Genomic DNA, 22,747 nt, shown 5'->3' on the forward strand with positions numbered 1-22,747 from the left:
ATCTCTTCGAATTGAAGCAAAACAAAGTTTACACACACAAACAATACAAATACATTGACAGAATAGTTCTTTACACAAACAATGGAAAATGTTATAGAATAGCAGTCTTTGCTGAACCTAAATATTTTCATAAAGCAAAGAAAGTTGGTATAACTGAAATGGTGAAAGTTCTTGAAGCAGACAAAAATATAACTTCAAAACTTACAGATATTTCTAAAGGAAAGTTTATAATACAATATTATGTCAAAACTGGCGTACTGTCAATATTTGACGGAGAGAAGTCAGTTCAAGAACAACTTACTGACCTGCTGCCAAAATCTGCTCGATGGAAGCTGTCGTTATGCCAATCTGAGGAGCCCCAGCAGGTTTCATCGAACGAATTTTCAAAAGAGCATCTTCCGTGAAAAGTGCTATTGGTTTTGTAAACTTCTTTGCTTTCAATTCATCTGGACCGTCTCTGTCACCAGTATATTGTATTTGAACTGTACCAACAGTTGAAATACCACCCATAAAGTCTTCTGAGTCAGCAAATGGAATGCCAAGCCAAAAGTTTGAACGGTCTCCATTTGTATATTGAGTTTTTTGACCTCCTGTATGGGTCCATACTTTCACATATGGCATAATAGAACTTTGCATTTCAGGGTTAATGGTTGTTGTGAAGTTGTTGTTAAAGTTCATAGCATCTAATGTCAAGTTGTATGACCTCATATCCTCAACTGTAGAATATTCTTCTCTTGGATAATATTTGCCATCTATGTTTATATGATATTTAATACCAGGGTTGTAGAAACAAGAATAGTCATTTATAGTTCGTCTGAAAAGAACAAACATAGTATCTGCATGTTTCATTGCAGTTGTTAAGGCAATATCTGTTCTTGCACCTGGGTCAGCACTTTGGTTTCCAACTTCACCTGCAAAGTCTTTGACAGATATTTGGTGTATAGGGAACATAAGTGGAACTGCAATATATTTGGCAGCTAAAGCATTTGAAATATCTGGGTCCAACATATAGACTGCAAGTCTGCTTTCTATTCTCTTGCATTCAAATTTTTCGCATGTGAACTTAACTGGGTCCCAAGCATCTCCAGCAGCATTGAAATAATAGTTTACTTCAGTGTTGAGGTTTGAGAAACCAAAGTCTAAGTCAACTTTGTCTTTGCAAAATTCGGCGAATGACGTTTTATTTGTTCCCTTTACGTCTGTAAGAGTGAATGGGTCTTGTGTTGGTGCAATGACTAAGTTATTTTTGCTTGGAGTAAGTTCGATAGAAATTTTTCCTGCCCAGTTTGGCAAGTATCTTAAAAACCTGAAGATGAGGAAAGATGACAAAGGAACTCTAAGTTTCAGTTTTACTTTAGTGGCAGCAGTTCCATCTGAACCAGAAAGGTTAACATAAACTCCTGGAACGTTAGGGTCAAGTCTTCTTATTTTCTCAATAGTTGCATACTGGTCTGTTTGTTCTCTAGCTTGTGGTTGTACTGAGTTTCTTAAAGCGAACCATTCATAGTTTGCCCATGTTACTGTTTGAACTAAGTCAGAGTTAGAATATATCTTATATCCCATGAAAACTTCTGGAGCATATTGGTATCCGACATAGAAAATTCCATTGCAACCTTTCTTTTCAGACAACTTGGCAGAAGGTTTTATTTCAATGTCTTGTTCCACGTATAAGAAAGAGTTGTCAATAGAAATAATATGAAACCTGTCGCAAGCAATATCTACTGTTGTTGAAGAACCTTCTCCAAACTCACCTACGTTTCCATAAGAAACAGCAGTTGTATATTCGTAAGTTCCAGGAACTATTTCTGACCTTCTAATGGCATTGTCGCATTCGTTATACCATTCGGAAACATTTCCATTCATGGCATCCAAAACTGTTGGCGTTATATTCTGAGCGGCGTACATTTCATATGGGTAAAAATATAGAATAGTTGGATTTATATGTCATAATAGAACCCACTCGGACCAAGCTTTACTTTCTTCCTGACTGAGTTTTTAACTCTTCTTTTTCCTTCATTGCCACTACTTTCACTAGATGAAGTTACTTCTTCACTACTTTCACTTTGTTCTACTCTTCTCTTCTTCTTTGGTGTCGCTTTTGGTAACTTGCCCTCTGCTTCAAGTTGTTGCATCTTTGCCTCATGTTCACCTAGTATGTTGTAAATTTCCCATGTCCTTTTTGCCTTTGGGCTCTGGTCGCCCATCTCAGGTAACCTATATCCTAGAAAGATTTTGTCATAGTTTGTATTTGAGTCTTCGCGTATTGTTTGCATGACTCTTTCCTGAGTTTCCGGTTCAAGCTCTTCAAACAGAGCTTGTCCATATGGAATAAGCTCGTTTCCAAATATATGTTTTTGTAGCCATTCTGGTTTTCTTTCCATGTTACCAATAATATCTTTTGTGAATGGGAAAGCTTTTACCCAATGTTTCAGTCTTTCGTCATTTATTTCTGTAGTTGGTTTTATTTTGTCAAGGAACATGTTTTTCAATACTAACATTTCATTTGGTACTGTCCATTTGAGTTTTCTTAAATATTCATCCCTTCTCGGTTCATTGTCTGCAAAGTAAGTTTTTATGACATTTTGTAAACTTTCGTTTGCAAGGTCATGTACAATAGGTTCTCTTCCTTCTCTCTCCCTAACTGTCTTTCTAAACTCTTCACCAAATATACCATCTCTATGGTTCTGTGTAGTTCTTTGAGATAAATGTTTTAGAACGTCAGGTGTTATATTTCCATCAGCCATGTTCATTTCATACTGGTTCAAAATATCTGCATCTTTCATATCTTTCAATGGCATTAAAGCCGCGCTGAAAATACCAGCTATATCTGGTTCACCATTCACTTCCATTGCGTCTACAACTTCTTGGAATTGTGGTTGTAAGTTTATGAACCACCTATCCGGATTAGCTTTATGACCCCATCTCATTGTAGTTCCATAGTCTGCAGAAACAAAAGTAGGTTTGTTTCCATATTGGTTAGGTTCTGAATGAACTTTAAACAATGTTTCATTTCTATATGTTTTGTTGAAATTTAACCTTTTATTTTCACCGAGTTCAGCCAAAGATTGAACGTTATATGGTCGTAAGTAAAAAGGATTGTTGTATTTGCGTACATTATCTTTCAGTACTTCCATTCTATGCTGAATATTTTCATCTGATGTTGGAGTCTTTTGTATGTCGGCAAACATTTTTCGATATTCTTCTACTATGTCAGCCGAATTTTTTTTAGACTCTTGGAAAGATTCCATATTCACCTCATACTCTTGTTGAGGGTCAAGATTTTTCGGCTGTTCCAAATCTTCATCTAGTTCTGTGAGGTTAGTTTCCAAAGGAGGGACTTGTTCGTTTCCTTCAGGCTCTTCTAGCTGTTGTTGCTGAACTATTTCTTCCATGTCTGGTTGTATCTGAACTTCTTCCTGTTGAGTTTCTTGTACCTCATCTGCTGGCATTTCATATATTCCGAGACCGTTTTTAAAAAGTTCCCTATCTAAGTCATCCGGACTCATAAACCTTTCTTCTTTCGTTCCGTCTCTATTTTTTACGCGTTTCATGAAGAGAGTTGAATTGTCATTTAGCTCTGACACCAAATATCTCGGAGTAAATTCGTTCATGTCATTTGGATGATATGCTATTAAATCATATCCCTTAGCGAGCTTGTATTTTCCAGGTTTGAAATTATATCCCATTTGGTGCTGAACCATAAAGCTAAATAGGTTCGGGTCTGTATTTCCTTCCTTGAACTTTCTAATAGCTTCTTTATATCTGTCACTAAAGTCAAGAGTATCTGGGTAACCATATTCTTCCTTAAGCATTTTTAAGAAATCTTGGTTTCCTTGTTCTCTACTTCTTTTATGTCCTTGCTCTGTTTGTGGTTGTTGTGCTGGTTGTGGAGGTGGTTGTTGTGCAGGGTTTTGAACTGTTGGTTGCTGTGCTGGTTGTGGAGGTGGTTGTTGTGCAGGGTTTTGAACTGTTGGTTGCTGTGCTGGTTGTGGAGGTGGTTGTTGTGCTGGTTGTTGTTGTTGTTGTGGTGCTGGATTTTGAACTGTTGGTTGTTGTGTTGGTTTTGGTGCATGCCTGTGTCTGTGTCCATGTGACGATGTAAATGTTTTAGGTAGTCCTGGTGCAGGTGCTTCTCTTGGAGGGTTTGGTGGTATATAAGTTCCACTAGCTAGTATATAAGTTCCACCAGCTGGTATATAAGTTCCACCAGCTGGCACATATGTTCCATCTGCAGCATAATGTCCTACCTGACTTTTCGTTCTTAAGAAAGCATTTACTAGGTCTCTTTTGGTCTGTTGTAACTCTTTTTCTTGACTTTCCACAACAGCTGTTCTAACGGCGTCATGGGCACTTTGAACTGCCTGTCTCGTTGCTGCATCTGTTATTTTCGTCATATTTTGTGCTACTTCTTTTAACTCTTTGTCGAAACCTTCAGACTTCAGTTTCTTTCCAGATGAGAAGTCGTTCACTAGTTTCACCTTACTATGAAGAGCTTCGAAGGCGTTCTTAAAGTCAGCATTCGTTAAAGCTTCATTTGAACTGTCTTCATCCGCTTGTATTTTTGTCCTTATTGACCCTATAAGTTGGGCTGCTTTAGCGTTGGCTTGGGCGTCTAACCAGTCATTATTAGCTTTTATATATTCTGCGCTTTTCATTGCCTTTTGCATGGCTGCGTCGTTATTTTTACTTTCTTGTGCTAAGTTTTCATACTGTACGGTTTGGTTTTGCAACTGTAAAAGTTTTTCTGCCTTTACATTTGCTTCAACTTCTTTTTTATACTCATCGCTATCCATATATGTCTTCAGGGCTTTTTGTTTTATTTCTTCATCTTTCAGTACTTTATATTGAGTAGTATGGTTTTTCAAATTTATAACATCTTGTTCCATTTTTGCTACTTCTGCTGCTTTTTCTGACACTTTTTTCGCATATTCCTCTGTACTTAGTTCTTTCAGTTGTTCTTCTTTCTTCTTTTTCTCTACGTTTAACTCATTGAGTTTCTTTGTGTGTCTGTCATATTCTAGTTTCTTTTCGTTTTCACTTATTTGTTTCTGTATGTCTATGTTTGACTTTTTGACATCTGTTATTTGATTTTTGAGTGAACTCAAATTCATTTGACTTTGAGGGTTATAAGCTGTTCCGTCTGCAGCTCCACCATAGCCTGCCATTTTCGCTAAAAGTGCCGCTCTTAAACCTCCACTCTGTGCACCAATAACTCGGTTTAAAAGCATAGGGTTGCTTGACATTTGTTGCAACATAGTGGGGTCATTCAGCATTTGTTGTTGCAACTGTTGTTGTGGTGTCAGTTTTACTATTGGATGTTTCAATGCTCCCTTCCTCTTACGTATATTCTTACGTAGCTTACGTGGCATTTTAAGTGAAGTTAAAAAGCGGTTTTATACTAAACATCTTCGGGGCTAGAGGGCGCAACGCGCCTGGAAGCCCCACTACCTTTTTTTTTTCAAGTAGATGTGATTTGATTCTGTACAACTAAATATTAATATATTTAAAACATTGTAGAATTAAAATTTTTGACGATATCAATTTATAAAAAAAATGCAAGCGAATCCTTTTAATAAAGCTAAGATACGATTTGCTTCACTTTGTCCACCTAGTAAAGTGTTCAACACAGGGAGCATGGACTGGGAAGCATGTGGGCTACTTGCATTAGCCGGTAAAGGCACAATTTATCTCTATAAAACTACTAAAAATGATATTTCTTTCTTATGATCCATTGAAATTCTAAATTCTAACATAACTTGCCTTAAATTCCACTATGAGCTACCTTATCTTGCAATTTCAGACGATTGCGGAAGAGTTTTGTTATGGGATTGTGAATCAGGTCTTACACTCGGAATCACTCGTCAAGTATCTGAAGCTCAGTATGTATCGGAGCTTCAATGGTCCCGTAAAATCGTTTTAGGCTTTGCAGAACCAAATACAATTTATAGTATCGATTTTTGGCCGTATGAAGCTGAAGATCAAGCGAAAAACTCACGAATACTTTGGAAGATAGATGTTCCTGGTACATATACAAGGATGGCTGTTAATAGTTCAGATATATTCACTGCAATTCTATATTCTAATGGTCCATCCTTTACAATTATCACGTCAAAGAATGCCAAGCAGGCTCCAACATCTCAATCTCAATCCCATACTTTAGATAAATCAGAAAAAATCGTAGAAATTCAACATCATCCCCATATTAGTAATATTTTATTAATTATGCTTGAAGGAAAAATACTTACGTTTAACATAGCGACCAAATCTGGCCGAAATCTTGTAATCGATGAATCATCCCAATCATCTTTCCATAAACTGCTTCCTTCTTTAACAAATGACAACGAAATTACAGTTTATGGTCAAGACTCGTCACTCAGTATCTATATCTGTAACGAAGACTACATTTTTACAAAATCAGGAACAATAAAATTGAAAAGAGAGCTGTTTGACTTAAAATCGAAGTATTTACCACTATCCGCTGCATGTAACCGTGCACTTCCCGAGCGATACATCGCGTTCTCTCCATCAAATGGCTTAGTTATGTTTGCCATAAAAGATGATATACCTTACGTCATCGCGCAGTCTCAAATTATACCACAGATACCAACCTGTTACGATTTCTACGACGGAATCCTTGCTTTCGGCACTCCAACCGGAAAGATAATTTTCGCAGACGTTTCAGAAGGGAAATACACACAGAACTACCTTGCATCCAGCACATCCATTGAAAAGATCAAGTTCCTTACCAAAGATGTCCTTCTGTGGTACTCAAAAACCGAGTGTGGATCAATAAATCTTCCCAAGCGCCAAGTTATTCCAATCCACACTCGCCTTGGCCCTGCCACAGACCTAATATGTTCAGAGGAGCTCGGCGTTTTCGTCCACGGCAAATACGACCTTGGTATTTTTTATGATGTCAAACAAAAGCCGATGACTCTTCAAACATCCATCACCGCTGTTGCAGTCCAAGTATCCAGAATACCAGCAACATGTTTCCAAGGCGATACTCCCAATTTCGCCGTATTATTATCTACCGGAGAAATCCAAGTCTACACATACAAGAACGGCATAGCACAGATGCCTGTTCTGAGGCTGCGTAACTCACGGGAGAACTCCAGGACAACTTGTCTTGCTTGGAAAGGCGATTGCATCATAACTGCTGACACAGACGGCGTAATTATGTTTTACGACTTTGCTTTCGGTACATCGAAGCAAACATACTCTCCTTTCATCGACATAGACAGGATAGAGTTCGAGAGATCATCCAGCGGATTGTACGTACACGCGAGAGACGGAAAATTTGGTTTTTCACTTGAAAAAGTGGAAAGTTGTCCTTTTTCTGTTTCCTCATTCGCTGTAACAGGAAATGGACTCGTCCTCGTCTCCCCGCTCAATGACGAAGCCGTGAAATTCGTTATTGCAAGAGACTGGAGATCTGTAAAAAGAATCACTTCACCTGCCCTCTTAAAACCGCTAAAAACCGCCCAGCAACGGTTAGAGCTTATGGGTGAGCAATTATTAACGAATCCTACTACAGGAACATGGTCAGAAGCACTTCAAATAGCTGAGATAGCTAATGACCATGGATTTCCAACTGATTCCATTATTTGGAAGTGTGTTTCACGTAGTTTGGGAGGTCCGAGGTTGCAAGCACGACATTCCATGTTTGGAGGGAAAGAAGAAGTTGTTTCCGCGTTGAGGATTCAATCTTCTCTGTTTTCTCCTGCAGATACTCCGATTTCTGCCATTTTCAACTTGTTGTTCAAGTTCAGAATGGGTGATAGAAGAGGAGCTGTCGAAGTTTTCAAGAGTCTCTCCAACAAAAGCGAGTTCACAATAGTGGCAAGCATTTGTTCGGCGTTGCTTCTGTGATAGAAACTGTAATTTTAACCGTTGAGTCTTCAGAAATCTTTGAAGGAGCTGCAATTTGGAAAATTGTTTTCACTTTAGGAGAATATAATTTTCTCTCAAAATATACAAAAATAATATACTTTAAAACCATCGTGACAAAATTCAAAAACGAAGAGTTCTTCTCTCCAAATTTTTTTCAAAATCAAAAAAATGAGATAAAAAAGTACGTTTGGAAAATTCATTTTTAGCATTTTAGGAATTTTCTCACTTTTCTTCCAAATTGACATCCTTAATTAAATTAAATTACACATTAACACCGGAGCCGGAATCATCTTGGATATCAGATGATGATTTATCTTTAGATGGTTTCCTGCAGAAAACGAAGTAGATGATGAGAATAATAAGAATAACAGCAAGAAGAACGCCAATAACAATACCAGCCTTCTGTCCACCAGTAAGTCCACTATTTTCAGGTGTTGGTGTTGGCTTGGAATCATCAGGGCTTGGTGCAACGTATTGTTGTTTCTGAAGTGAAACCTCCGTTTCAATGACATTGGATCCAGCTAACCTAATTTGAAGTTTAACTTTTCCATCTTCTTTGATATCTTCATACTTTGGAGCTGGAATGTTGAGTAGATATGTTTTGCCTTCGTCGGCATGTAATTTCTTAATTGCAGATGGGGTTTCTACTTCAGTTACATTGTCGTCTGGGAGATCTATCCATTTCTGATCTGCATAGAATCTATATTGGAAGCTTCCTGTCTTTGCCTCAAAGTGTTGTAATGTAACTTTAACTGGAATATATTCACCGGCCTTGAATGGTTGTGTATGATTTTCAGCAACAACAGTTGCCGCAGATAAATATGGAGACTTTCCAAGAGAATATGTAACATTACCGGTACCTAAGTTGGATTTATGATCGGCGTCGGTCTCAACAACAACAAGTAACTTTGTCTTATTATGATCCTTGTAGCGTTAACTTTGAAAGTCCATTCTTCTTGTTCCGCTTGCTACGGCTGTTGCATTGAGAACATTTTGTGATATTGCGACGCTAGTGGCAGAGGCGTTGGAAGCTTCGCTTTCTGTTGCAAAGAGATAATATGTCTTTGTAATATTTAAGCCTGTTTCGAGTATGATTTTGGCTGTGTATGGATTGCCTGAAATTACTTCGTTGCCTTCGTTGTATTGAACACTCTCGATAACTGGTGTGGGGACTGTGGAAGAATATGTAACATTACCGGTACCTAAGTTGGATTTATGATCGGCGTCGGTCTCAACAACAACAAGTAACTTTGTCTTATTATGATCCTTTGTAGCGTTAACTTTGAAAGTCCATTCTACTTGTTCGTGCTTGCTACGGCTGTTGCAGTGCTAACATTTTGTGATATTGCGACGCTAGTGGCAGAGGCGTTGGAAGCTTCGCTTTCTGTTGCAAAGAGATAATATGTCTTTGTAATATTTAAGCCTGTTTCGAGTATGATTTTGGCTGTGTATGGATTGCCTGAAATTACTTCGTTGCCATCGTTGTATTGAACACTCTCGATAACTGGTGTGGGGACTGTGGAAGAATATGTAACATTACCGGTACCTAAGTTGGATTTATGATTGGCGGCGAACTCAACAACAACAAGTAACTTTGTCTTATTATGATCCTCTGGAGCGTTAACTTTGAAAGTCCATTCTTTCTTGTTCCCGCTTGCTACGGCTGTTGCATTGAGAACATTTTGTGATATTGCGACGCTAGTGGCAGAGGCGTTGGAAGCTTCGCTTTCTGTTGCAAAGAGATAATATGTCTTTGTAATATTTAAGCCTGTTTCGAGTATGATTTTGGCTGTGTATGGATTGCCTGAAATTACTTCGTTGCCATCGTTGTATTGAACACTCTCGATAACTGGTGTGGGGACTGTGGAAGAATATGTAACATTACCGGTACCTAAGTTGGATTTATGATTGGCGGCGAACTCAACAACAACAAGTAACTTTGTCTTATTATGATCCTCTGGAGCGTTAACTTTGAAAGTCCATTCTACTTGTTCGTATTTATATCCAGTGAAGATAGAATAGAAGTTTGGAGATGGTGTATAGAACTTTATACCTCGAACTGAAAAATCTTCTAACTTTGACAATAAGATATCCCAAGCATCTAACATCTTCCTTCCAACTTGTACAACTTTTATTTTCTTAAGTTTCTGTCTACATTCTTGTTCAGACACTATTGTTGCTCTTGGTTTGTTAAAGACAACATCCCATTCTTTCATGACATAACATTCTGGGGCAGAGTCAACATAAATGACTAAACGTTTCAAATTCTCGACTGCTTTGTTATAGTCTCGAAATGGACACATATTTCTGAATGCTTGGAAGTCATAAAAATCTGAAACATCTATTCTGTACATTTTTTTATAAAAATAAAAAAAAATATTTTTTTATTCTTGAGCTTGTTGTTCCATTTGTTCCATTTGTTGCATTTGTTGTTCTTGAGCTATTTGTTGTTGAAGTTGTTCTTGTAATACAATACTTTCACCAGTTGCATCTTCCAATTCGAAACTTTCTGCCGTCATTGACAAATACATAGGACATAAAAGTTTTACAGGAACAAAGTTTGCGTCAACTAAGGTTAAGTTTATGTTTGCTAAAGTGTTTGAGTTTACTAAAGCTGAAAACTCTGCATTCGAATGAACAATAGGCAAACCAGCAGAGAAAGTATTGTTTATACGCATAAGTATCTTTTGGTCATAATAGTTTCTGTCGACATTCGAATAACACTTTGAACCTAAGTTTGAAACAATATATAAGATTGGTGTGCTTAAAGTCAATGGAACAGACATTCCTTGTATGACACCTTTTCCTGTTATAGGAAACTGTTGGTAGTAAAAACCAGATATAAGTTTTGTATTATAACTCATATCGTTTATAGTAAACTCAGTCGGACATCCAAACATAATGAAACCTGCTCTAGTTGCAGCACATGTTACACCCGTCCTTAAAGTATTAAATAAGTCAACAAAACCTGTTGGTGGTATATCTGAGTAAGTATCTTCAAAGGAGTATTTTTTACCATTCACAACAATAAAGTCTTCTGGTGTCAAAAGAGCAAAACAGGCTTTAGTCGTCATTGTGTTTAAGGTTAGTTTACAATATCGTCCTTGAGGACTTTGTAAGTTTGTTGTTATAGAATTATATGACTCAGGGTTTTTAGTCGTAATAGTATAAACCATTATGTCTTCTGCCATTTACTTAGCAAATAAATTTTAATGAAATGTTGTGGTCGTCAAATATTTTTATAACGTCTGGGAAACTATATTTTAAGTTCAACGTTTCACCTCCTTTCATAACGTATATCTTGTCAATGACATTATATGAAACACCACAGCAACTAATGTCGGGTTCTATTTCTTTGATGTTTATATCGTCTGCCTCTGTCAAAAGTTTCAATAGTTCTTTCAAAACTTCATGAGGTGCAATGACATATGAGTTCACTTTTACAGGGTTGTGTTCGACCAAGTTTAACATTATACTTAAAGCTTGACAAATCTTCTCCTGAGTTTTAAGTTTGTCTTTCAGTTGTTGGTAGTCGTTTCGAATATCTGCAACAGAACTTAAGTCTCTGCTAACTTCAGGATATGTTGGTTGTTCTTTTACAGGAACTATTGTTATACCATCTTCGTCTTCGTATGGTTTCCCCACTTCAACATCTCTGTCTTTGACATTGACAACAACACTTTGACTGTTTGTTTGAGTTGGTGAATTTAACTTCACATCTGCCACCGCCATTAAACCTTTTGAAACACTTACACTTCTATTTTTCGGAAATGACATTTTACTTAGAATAAAAAGATGGACGTATTCAGATATCTCTTCGAATTGAAGCAAAACAAAGTTTACACACACAAACAATACAAATACATTGACAGAATAGTTCTTTACACAAACAATGGAAAATGTTATAGAATAGCAGTCTTTGCTGAACCTAAATATTTTCATAAAGCAAAGAAAGTTGGTATAACTGAAATGGTGAAAGTTCTTGAAGCAGACAAAAATATAACTTCAAAACTTACAGATATTTCTAAAGGAAAGTTTATAATACAATATTATGTCAAAACTGGCGTACTGTCAATATTTGACGGAGAGAAGTCAGTTCAAGAACAACTTACTGACCTGCTGCCAAAATCTGCTCGATGGAAGCTGTCGTTATGCCAATCTGAGGAGCCCCAGCAGGTTTCATCGAACGAATTTTCAAAAGAGCATCTTCCGTGAAAAGTGCTATTGGTTTTGTAAACTTCTTTGCTTTCAATTCATCTGGACCGTCTCTGTCACCAGTATATTGTATTTGAACTGTACCAACAGTTGAAATACCACCCATAAAGTCTTCTGAGTCAGCAAATGGAATGCCAAGCCAAAAGTTTGAACGGTCTCCATTTGTATATTGAGTTTTTTGACCTCCTGTATGGGTCCATACTTTCACATATGGCATAATAGAACTTTGCATTTCAGGGTTAATGGTTGTTGTGAAGTTGTTGTTAAAGTTCATAGCATCTAATGTCAAGTTGTATGACCTCATATCCTCAACTGTAGAATATTCTTCTCTTGGATAATATTTGCCATCTATGTTTATATGATATTTAATACCAGGGTTGTAGAAACAAGAATAGTCATTTATAGTTCGTCTGAAAAGAACAAACATAGTATCTGCATGTTTCATTGCAGTTGTTAAGGCAATATCTGTTCTTGCACCTGGGTCAGCACTTTGGTTTCCAACTTCACCTGCAAAGTCTTTGACAGATATTTGGTGTATAGGGAACATAAGTGGAACTGCAATATATTTGGCAGCTAAAGCATTTGAAATATCTGGGTCCAACATATAGACTGCAAGTCTGCTTTCTATTCTCTTGCATTCAAATTTTTCGCATGTGAACTTAACTGGGTCCCAAGCATCTCCAGCAGCATTGAAATAATAGTTTACTTCAGTGTTGAGGTTTGAGAAACCAAAGTCTAAGTCAACTTTGTCTTTGCAAAATTCGGCGAATGACGTTTTATTTGTTCCCTTTACGTCTGTAAGAGTGAATGGGTCTTGTGTTGGTGCAATGACTAAGTTATTTTTGCTTGGAGTAAGTTCGATAGAAATTTTTCCTGCCCAGTTTGGCAAGTATCTTAAAAACCTGAAGATGAGGAAAGATGACAAAGGAACTCTAAGTTTCAGTTTTACTTTAGTGGCAGCAGTTCCATCTGAACCAGAAAGGTTAACATAAACTCCTGGAACGTTAGGGTCAAGTCTTCTTATTTTCTCAATAGTTGCATACTGGTCTGTTTGTTCTCTAGCTTGTGGTTGTACTGAGTTTCTTAAAGCGAACCATTCATAGTTTGCCCATGTTACTGTTTGAACTAAGTCAGAGTTAGAATATATCTTATATCCCATGAAAACTTCTGGAGCATATTGGTATCCGACATAGAAAATTCCATTGCAACCTTTCTTTTCAGACAACTTGGCAGAAGGTTTTATTTCAATGTCTTGTTCCACGTATAAGAAAGAGTTGTCAATAGAAATAATATGAAACCTGTCGCAAGCAATATCTACTGTTGTTGAAGAACCTTCTCCAAACTCACCTACGTTTCCATAAGAAACAGCAGTTGTATATTCGTAAGTTCCAGGAACTATTTCTGACCTTCTAATGGCATTGTCGCATTCGTTATACCATTCGGAAACATTTCCATTCATGGCATCCAAAACTGTTGGCGTTATATTCTGAGCGGCGTACATTTCATATGGGTAAAAATATAGAATAGTTGGATTTATATGTCATAATAGAACCCACTCGGACCAAGCTTTACTTTCTTCCTGACTGAGTTTTTAACTCTTCTTTTTCCTTCATTGCCACTACTTTCACTAGATGAAGTTACTTCTTCACTACTTTCACTTTGTTCTACTCTTCTCTTCTTCTTTGGTGTCGCTTTTGGTAACTTGCCCTCTGCTTCAAGTTGTTGCATCTTTGCCTCATGTTCACCTAGTATGTTGTAAATTTCCCATGTCCTTTTTGCCTTTGGGCTCTGGTCGCCCATCTCAGGTAACCTATATCCTAGAAAGATTTTGTCATAGTTTGTATTTGAGTCTTCGCGTATTGTTTGCATGACTCTTTCCTGAGTTTCCGGTTCAAGCTCTTCAAACAGAGCTTGTCCATATGGAATAAGCTCGTTTCCAAATATATGTTTTTGTAGCCATTCTGGTTTTCTTTCCATGTTACCAATAATATCTTTTGTGAATGGGAAAGCTTTTACCCAATGTTTCAGTCTTTCGTCATTTATTTCTGTAGTTGGTTTTATTTTGTCAAGGAACATGTTTTTCAATACTAACATTTCATTTGGTACTGTCCATTTGAGTTTTCTTAAATATTCATCCCTTCTCGGTTCATTGTCTGCAAAGTAAGTTTTTATGACATTTTGTAAACTTTCGTTTGCAAGGTCATGTACAATAGGTTCTCTTCCTTCTCTCTCCCTAACTGTCTTTCTAAACTCTTCACCAAATATACCATCTCTATGGTTCTGTGTAGTTCTTTGAGATAAATGTTTTAGAACGTCAGGTGTTATATTTCCATCAGCCATGTTCATTTCATACTGGTTCAAAATATCTGCATCTTTCATATCTTTCAATGGCATTAAAGCCGCGCTGAAAATACCAGCTATATCTGGTTCACCATTCACTTCCATTGCGTCTACAACTTCTTGGAATTGTGGTTGTAAGTTTATGAACCACCTATCCGGATTAGCTTTATGACCCCATCTCATTGTAGTTCCATAGTCTGCAGAAACAAAAGTAGGTTTGTTTCCATATTGGTTAGGTTCTGAATGAACTTTAAACAATGTTTCATTTCTATATGTTTTGTTGAAATTTAACCTTTTATTTTCACCGAGTTCAGCCAAAGATTGAACGTTATATGGTCGTAAGTAAAAAGGATTGTTGTATTTGCGTACATTATCTTTCAGTACTTCCATTCTATGCTGAATATTTTCATCTGATGTTGGAGTCTTTTGTATGTCGGCAAACATTTTTCGATATTCTTCTACTATGTCAGCCGAATTTTTTTTAGACTCTTGGAAAGATTCCATATTCACCTCATACTCTTGTTGAGGGTCAAGATTTTTCGGCTGTTCCAAATCTTCATCTAGTTCTGTGAGGTTAGTTTCCAAAGGAGGGACTTGTTCGTTTCCTTCAGGCTCTTCTAGCTGTTGTTGCTGAACTATTTCTTCCATGTCTGGTTGTATCTGAACTTCTTCCTGTTGAGTTTCTTGTACCTCATCTGCTGGCATTTCATATATTCCGAGACCGTTTTTAAAAAGTTCCCTATCTAAGTCATCCGGACTCATAAACCTTTCTTCTTTCGTTCCGTCTCTATTTTTTACGCGTTTCATGAAGAGAGTTGAATTGTCATTTAGCTCTGACACCAAATATCTCGGAGTAAATTCGTTCATGTCATTTGGATGATATGCTATTAAATCATATCCCTTAGCGAGCTTGTATTTTCCAGGTTTGAAATTATATCCCATTTGGTGCTGAACCATAAAGCTAAATAGGTTCGGGTCTGTATTTCCTTCCTTGAACTTTCTAATAGCTTCTTTATATCTGTCACTAAAGTCAAGAGTATCTGGGTAACCATATTCTTCCTTAAGCATTTTTAAGAAATCTTGGTTTCCTTGTTCTCTACTTCTTTTATGTCCTTGCTCTGTTTGTGGTTGTTGTGCTGGTTGTGGAGGTGGTTGTTGTGCAGGGTTTTGAACTGTTGGTTGCTGTGCTGGTTGTGGAGGTGGTTGTTGTGCAGGGTTTTGAACTGTTGGTTGCTGTGCTGGTTGTGGAGGTGGTTGTTGTGCTGGTTGTTGTTGTTGTTGTGGTGCTGGATTTTGAACTGTTGGTTGTTGTGTTGGTTTTGGTGCATGCCTGTGTCTGTGTCCATGTGACGATGTAAATGTTTTAGGTAGTCCTGGTGCAGGTGCTTCTCTTGGAGGGTTTGGTGGTATATAAGTTCCACTAGCTAGTATATAAGTTCCACCAGCTGGTATATAAGTTCCACCAGCTGGCACATATGTTCCATCTGCAGCATAATGTCCTACCTGACTTTTCGTTCTTAAGAAAGCATTTACTAGGTCTCTTTTGGTCTGTTGTAACTCTTTTTCTTGACTTTCCACAACAGCTGTTCTAACGGCGTCATGGGCACTTTGAACTGCCTGTCTCGTTGCTGCATCTGTTATTTTCGTCATATTTTGTGCTACTTCTTTTAACTCTTTGTCGAAACCTTCAGACTTCAGTTTCTTTCCAGATGAGAAGTCGTTCACTAGTTTCACCTTACTATGAAGAGCTTCGAAGGCGTTCTTAAAGTCAGCATTCGTTAAAGCTTCATTTGAACTGTCTTCATCCGCTTGTATTTTTGTCCTTATTGACCCTATAAGTTGGGCTGCTTTAGCGTTGGCTTGGGCGTCTAACCAGTCATTATTAGCTTTTATATATTCTGCGCTTTTCATTGCCTTTTGCATGGCTGCGTCGTTATTTTTACTTTCTTGTGCTAAGTTTTCATACTGTACGGTTTGGTTTTGCAACTGTAAAAGTTTTTCTGCCTTTACATTTGCTTCAACTTCTTTTTTATACTCATCGCTATCCATATATGTCTTCAGGGCTTTTTGTTTTATTTCTTCATCTTTCAGTACTTTATATTGAGTAGTATGGTTTTTCAAATTTATAACATCTTGTTCCATTTTTGCTACTTCTGCTGCTTTTTCTGACACTTTTTTCGCATATTCCTCTGTACTTAGTTCTTTCAGTTGTTCTTCTTTCTTCTTTTTCTCTACGTTTAACTCATTGAGTTTCTTTGTGTGTCTGTCATATTCTAGTTTCTTTTCGTTTTCACTTATTTGTTTCTGTATGTCTATGTTTGACTTTTTGACATCTGTTATTTGATTTTTGAGTGAACTCAAATTCATTTGACTTTGAGGGTTATAAGCTGTTCCGTCTGCAGCTCCACCATAGCCTGCCATTTTCGCTAAAAGTGCCGCTCTTAAACCTCCACTCTGTGCACCAATAACTCGGTTTAAAAGCATAGGGTTGCTTGACATTTGTTGCAACATAGTGGGGTCATTCAGCATTTGTTGTTGCAACTGTTGTTGTGGTGTCAGTTTTACTATTGGATGTTTCAATGCTCCCTTCCTCTTACGTATATTCTTACGTAGCTTACGTGGCATTTTAAGTGAAGTTAAAAAGCGGTTTTATACTAAACATCTTCGGGGCTAGAGGGCGCAACGCGCCTGGAAGCCCCACTACCTTTTTTTTTTCAAGTAGATGTGATTTGATTCTGTACAACTAAATATTAATATATTTAAAACATTGTAGAATTAAAATTTTTGACGATATCAATTTATAAAAAAAATGCAAGCGAATCCTTTTAATAAAGCTAAGATACGATTTGCTTCACTTTGTCCACCTAGTAAAGTGTTCAACACAGGGAGCATGGACTGGGAAGCATGTGGGCTACTTGCATTAGCCGGTAAAGGCACAATTTATCTCTATAAAACTACTAAAAATGATATTTCTTTCTTATGATCCATTGAAATTCTAAATTCTAACATAACTTGCCTTAAATTCCACTATGAGCTACCTTATCTTGCAATTTCAGACGATTGCGGAAGAGTTTTGTTATGGGATTGTGAATCAGGTCTTACACTCGGAATCACTCGTCAAGTATCTGAAGCTCAGTATGTATCGGAGCTTCAATGGTCCCGTAAAATCGTTTTAGGCTTTGCAGAACCAAATACAATTTATAGTATCGATTTTTGGCCGTATGAAGCTGAAGATCAAGCGAAAAACTCACGAATACTTTGGAAGATAGATGTTCCTGGTACATATACAAGGATGGCTGTTAATAGTTCAGATATATTCACTGCAATTCTATATTCTAATGGTCCATCCTTTACAATTATCACGTCAAAGAATGCCAAGCAGGCTCCAACATCTCAATCTCAATCCCATACTTTAGATAAATCAGAAAAAATCGTAGAAATTCAACATCATCCCCATATTAGTAATATTTTATTAATTATGCTTGAAGGAAAAATACTTACGTTTAACATAGCGACCAAATCTGGCCGAAATCTTGTAATCGATGAATCATCCCAATCATCTTTCCATAAACTGCTTCCTTCTTTAACAAATGACAACGAAATTACAGTTTATGGTCAAGACTCGTCACTCAGTATCTATATCTGTAACGAAGACTACATTTTTACAAAATCAGGAACAATAAAATTGAAAAGAGAGCTGTTTGACTTAAAATCGAAGTATTTACCACTATCCGCTGCATGTAACCGTGCACTTCCCGAGCGATACATCGCGTTCTCTCCATCAAATGGCTTAGTTATGTTTGCCATAAAAGATGATATACCTTACGTCATCGCGCAGTCTCAAATTATACCACAGATACCAACCTGTTACGATTTCTACGACGGAATCCTTGCTTTCGGCACTCCAACCGGAAAGATAATTTTCGCAGACGTTTCAGAAGGGAAATACACACAGAACTACCTTGCATCCAGCACATCCATTGAAAAGATCAAGTTCCTTACCAAAGATGTCCTTCTGTGGTACTCAAAAACCGAGTGTGGATCAATAAATCTTCCCAAGCGCCAAGTTATTCCAATCCACACTCGCCTTGGCCCTGCCACAGACCTAATATGTTCAGAGGAGCTCGGCGTTTTCGTCCACGGCAAATACGACCTTGGTATTTTTTATGATGTCAAACAAAAGCCGATGACTCTTCAAACATCCATCACCGCTGTTGCAGTCCAAGTATCCAGAATACCAGCAACATGTTTCCAAGGCGATACTCCCAATTTCGCCGTATTATTATCTACCGGAGAAATCCAAGTCTACACATACAAGAACGGCATAGCACAGATGCCTGTTCTGAGGCTGCGTAACTCACGGGAGAACTCCAGGACAACTTGTCTTGCTTGGAAAGGCGATTGCATCATAACTGCTGACACAGACGGCGTAATTATGTTTTACGACTTTGCTTTCGGTACATCGAAGCAAACATACTCTCCTTTCATCGACATAGACAGGATAGAGTTCGAGAGATCATCCAGCGGATTGTACGTACACGCGAGAGACGGAAAATTTGGTTTTTCACTTGAAAAAGTGGAAAGTTGTCCTTTTTCTGTTTCCTCATTCGCTGTAACAGGAAATGGACTCGTCCTCGTCTCCCCGCTCAATGACGAAGCCGTGAAATTCGTTATTGCAAGAGACTGGAGATCTGTAAAAAGAATCACTTCACCTGCCCTCTTAAAACCGCTAAAAACCGCCCAGCAACGGTTAGAGCTTATGGGTGAGCAATTATTAACGAATCCTACTACAGGAACATGGTCAGAAGCACTTCAAATAGCTGAGATAGCTAATGACCATGGATTTCCAACTGATTCCATTATTTGGAAGTGTGTTTCACGTAGTTTGGGAGGTCCGAGGTTGCAAGCACGACATTCCATGTTTGGAGGGAAAGAAGAAGTTGTTTCCGCGTTGAGGATTCAATCTTCTCTGTTTTCTCCTGCAGATACTCCGATTTCTGCCATTTTCAACTTGTTGTTCAAGTTCAGAATGGGTGATAGAAGAGGAGCTGTCGAAGTTTTCAAGAGTCTCTCCAACAAAAGCGAGTTCACAATAGTGGCAAGCATTTGTTCGGCGTTGCTTCTCGGTTACGAAGATAAAATTTTGCCACAAAACGTGACAGAATTTTTGATAACAACCGCTGTTCCACTTTTTGCACAGCACAGATTTATAGAAGGCTGTATATTGATGCATTTAGCTGGCGCTAATCTTTCTGCCGCAAGATATCTTCAGGACAACGGAAGATGGGAAGATTCTGTCGAAGTCTGCAAATTGGAAGAGTTTTCGAATGAGTCGAAGAGTTTGTTGAGAAGAGCCGCCCACCACTTCTTGGATACTGGAAATGCAATGAACGCTTTGTTGCTGTTCATATCAATAAGAGATTTCCATCCTGCTTTGGCAATTTTGATGCAGATAAAATACAAAGCTCTCGCGTTTCATTTGATGATGTTCTTGGATAGGGCTGATGTAATTAAGCCGTACGACGAAGACACTTCGAGATACGCAACACAGTTTGCGGATTTGGATACTTTGAGACAGGATATAATTGTCAAATATGACAAAATAATTAAGAAATAATTTTATTTGTATATTTATTTTCTTTATTTATAAAAAAAAGTCGAAAAAAAATGAAATTGTTTATATCGCATTTTCAATGATCTTTCAAGCCAGTTGTCAGATAGAAAAAAATTACGCATTTAACAAAGTTAAAGGGGAAAAGCATCCTGAAATTACGAAACATTTTAAAAAAAAATAAAAAAAAAATAAAGTGGGAAAGTCTGGAAATGATATGCTATGTATTGTAATTTTCAAAACTCAGCTTTCTAATGGAGCTATCACTTGTTACGTAAACTATATATATCGAATCAAAAGTTTGCCATGTTGTAATTTGATTTACAAGACATGATTTAATTAAAAAATAAAGGGTTTAAAATATAAAATAAAATATTTATCAAAGAAAAAAAGTTAAACTAAAAAATATATCAAAATAAATATTATATTAATATAAAGAGGTAGCAGTTTGACCAGCTGGATCTGTGATAGAAACTGTAATTTTAACCGTTGAGTCTTCAGAAATCTTTGAAGGAGCTGCAATTTGGAAAATTGTTTTCACTTTAGGAGAATATAATTTTCTCTTAAAATATACAAAAATAGTAATATCAATACATGTGTATAATATATAGGGTGTCCAAAGGTGCGTTTAGCACAGCGCTCTATATGAGACTATTAAAGGAGATATATGCTGATTATAAATATATAATAAAAAATATGAATATATGTATATGATGAGTATGTTGTATTTTGGCGCCATGCCGGGATATAAAATGAATTTTGAGACAAGAGGCGGTTTCGCGGGAAATTTTGGCGGGATTTTTTTCATTTTTTTAATGAATCATAAAGAAAACATCCTCGCTCTTGCAAAAAATGCAAAGACTGTAAAAAAATCTACGAGACATTGGTAAAATGCTTCGGTATGGATGCTCCTAGCTATTCCACTGTAACGTATCATGTTAGGATGTATCACTTCATGAACAAAAAGGCGCCCATCATAAAAATTGACAAAAAATCGCCGGATCAAAGAAAAATCAAAGCAATTCTTCAAGCGCTAGATGAAGACCCAAGAGCATCACTTAGAAGGATAGAGGAGATGACAAAGATACCACGTACAACAGTCAGTTATTATCTGCACAATTATTTGAACTACAAACTAGCGTATACACGTTGGGTTCCGCACAACCTTAATTCAGTTCAAAAAAAATCTAGAGTCCAATCTTCGAAAGAGCTCCTCTCTATATTGGGTGCGTATCAATCCAAGAAGTTTCGCTTTTTAGTAACAGGGGACGAGTCTTGGTTTCAATATGCAACAGAAGCCAAAATCATATGGATCCCGAAGGATGAAAATGTTGTAAACGAAAACGATAAAAACGGTTTGACAGTAAAGTGACACTTTACATGGCAAAAAATAGAGCCTTACTTTTGAGATACTTGAGATTGAAACTGAATCTTATGAGGCGGTGATCTTGAATCACTACCTCATAAGGTTCAGTTTCATATAAAATTTGTTGCAATTTGTTATTCTTTTGCAATCATTTCTTATAAGATTTTACATCTTTAGGGGAATGTTTGTTATCATGTATATATTATAAATATCTACACGATAACGAACATTCCTCGCTAAATTGCTGAGAAACTTTGAGGAAATGTCGAACAATTTCCTCAAAGTTTCTCAGATTTATATAGATCACTAGAGTCCCCTAGGCACTGATTCTGGTTCAGTACCTAGGAGGCTCTAGTTCTTTAACGAACTGATAAAATGTTTTTAAATTTTTGGATATTGCTACCTGTGAAGCACTGACTTCAAGTCAGTACCTCACAGGTAGCAATTACATTGAAAGATGGGAGAAACTTTGTCCGAATGTTAAACTATTCGGACAAAGTTTCTCCCATTTGTAGTGGAGATGGAAGGCTTTGAGGTATATTGTATTAATATATACCCCAAAGCCTTCCATCTCCACTTGAAAGTGTCCAAACTTTGGGTTAATAGTTTGCAATTAACCCAAAGTTTGGACACTTTCTAGAAGGAATTGGAGGGTAAGAGATATACATTCATATGGTATATCTCTTACCCTCCAATTCCTTCTTAAAATGGGAGAAACTTTGTCCGAATGTTAAACTATTCGGACAAAGTTTCTCCCATTTTAAGAAGGAATTGGAGGCTATGAGATACTGATGAAATGTCAGTAACTCATGGCTTCCAATTCCTTCCTAAAACTCATAAAAGTGGACATTACATGCATATAAAATTTGACATGTAAAGTCCACTTTTTGCGAGCGGGGATTTGACTCCGTCAAATCCCCTTTTTCGTTTACGAGAAAAATCCGCAAACATTCCCGAAGAAAAAAATTGACACACCAATGATGATGTTGTCGGTTTTTTGGGGCGTAAATGACATCATCGCAATTGATATTCTTCAAAAACCTAATACGATGAATGCTCAGTATCTAATTGACAATGTTCTTACTCAAATTATCAATTCTGATGAGTTTGAGAAATCCAAACAACAAAAACAAAAGTTTGCAATTCATTTTGATAATTCAAGAGTTCACAAAAGTCATAAGGTAATGAATTACTTGGTGGAAAACAATGTCAAAGTTGTTCCAAACCCAATTTATTCACCTGATATTGCACCCTCTGACTTTTATTTATTCGGCACGCTAAAAAAGAGAGCTGAAGGACGCGAATTCGCGAGTCCAGATGAT

The 22,747-nt window shown here is 37.2% G+C and overlaps 5 protein-coding genes across 5 annotated transcripts, besides 6 other annotated features; 2 read left to right on the forward strand and 3 right to left on the reverse strand.

The window, feature by feature from the left end:
* Positions 1 to 2,984: part of a mobile genetic element that runs on past the window's edge.
* A 598-nt stretch (positions 2,985 to 3,582) lies between these two features.
* On the reverse strand, positions 3,583 to 4,667 carry TVAGG3_0298890 (protein of unknown function, DUF4106 family; the record flags this gene model as incomplete). Its single annotated transcript, XM_051229454.1, has 1 exon — positions 3,583 to 4,667. A coding segment is annotated over one exon (1,085 nt), but the record flags the coding sequence as incomplete, so codon positions are not given.
* Positions 4,668 to 6,036: 1,369 nt separating this feature from the next.
* TVAGG3_0298900 (WD repeat-containing protein 11 family) lies at positions 6,037 to 7,872 on the forward strand (the record flags this gene model as incomplete). The annotated part of the gene is made up of 1 exon (XM_051229455.1): positions 6,037 to 7,872. The coding sequence occupies one exon, from the start codon at positions 6,037 to 6,039 to the stop codon at positions 7,870 to 7,872; it is 1,836 nt and encodes a 611-aa protein (XP_051099185.1).
* A 1,999-nt stretch (positions 7,873 to 9,871) lies between these two features.
* Positions 9,872 to 14,688: a mobile genetic element.
* TVAGG3_0298920 (protein of unknown function, DUF4106 family) lies at positions 13,763 to 14,631 on the reverse strand (the record flags this gene model as incomplete). The annotated part of the gene is made up of 1 exon (XM_051229456.1): positions 13,763 to 14,631. A coding segment is annotated over one exon (869 nt), but the record flags the coding sequence as incomplete, so codon positions are not given.
* A 292-nt stretch (positions 14,689 to 14,980) lies between the features above and the next one.
* TVAGG3_0298930 (protein of unknown function, DUF4106 family) lies at positions 14,981 to 17,073 on the reverse strand (the record flags this gene model as incomplete). The annotated part of the gene is made up of 1 exon (XM_051229457.1): positions 14,981 to 17,073. A coding segment is annotated over one exon (2,093 nt), but the record flags the coding sequence as incomplete, so codon positions are not given.
* Positions 17,074 to 17,740: 667 nt separating this feature from the next.
* Positions 17,741 to 20,065, forward strand: TVAGG3_0298940 (WD repeat-containing protein 11 family; the record flags this gene model as incomplete). Its single annotated transcript, XM_051229458.1, has 1 exon — positions 17,741 to 20,065. One exon carries the CDS (start codon positions 17,741 to 17,743, stop codon positions 20,063 to 20,065), a length of 2,325 nt encoding a protein of 774 aa, XP_051099188.1.
* A 602-nt stretch (positions 20,066 to 20,667) lies between these two features.
* Positions 20,668 to 20,695: a terminal%2Cinverted (terminal inverted repeat of Mariner transposon ID:TVAGG3_0298950).
* Positions 20,668 to 21,389: a mobile genetic element.
* Positions 21,388 to 22,361: a mobile genetic element.
* Positions 22,362 to 22,747: part of a mobile genetic element that runs on past the window's edge.

Source organism: Trichomonas vaginalis, chromosome V (assembly GCF_026262505.1).
Source record: "Trichomonas vaginalis G3 chromosome V, whole genome shotgun sequence".
NCBI classification, from domain to species: domain Eukaryota; phylum Parabasalia; order Trichomonadida; family Trichomonadidae; genus Trichomonas; species Trichomonas vaginalis.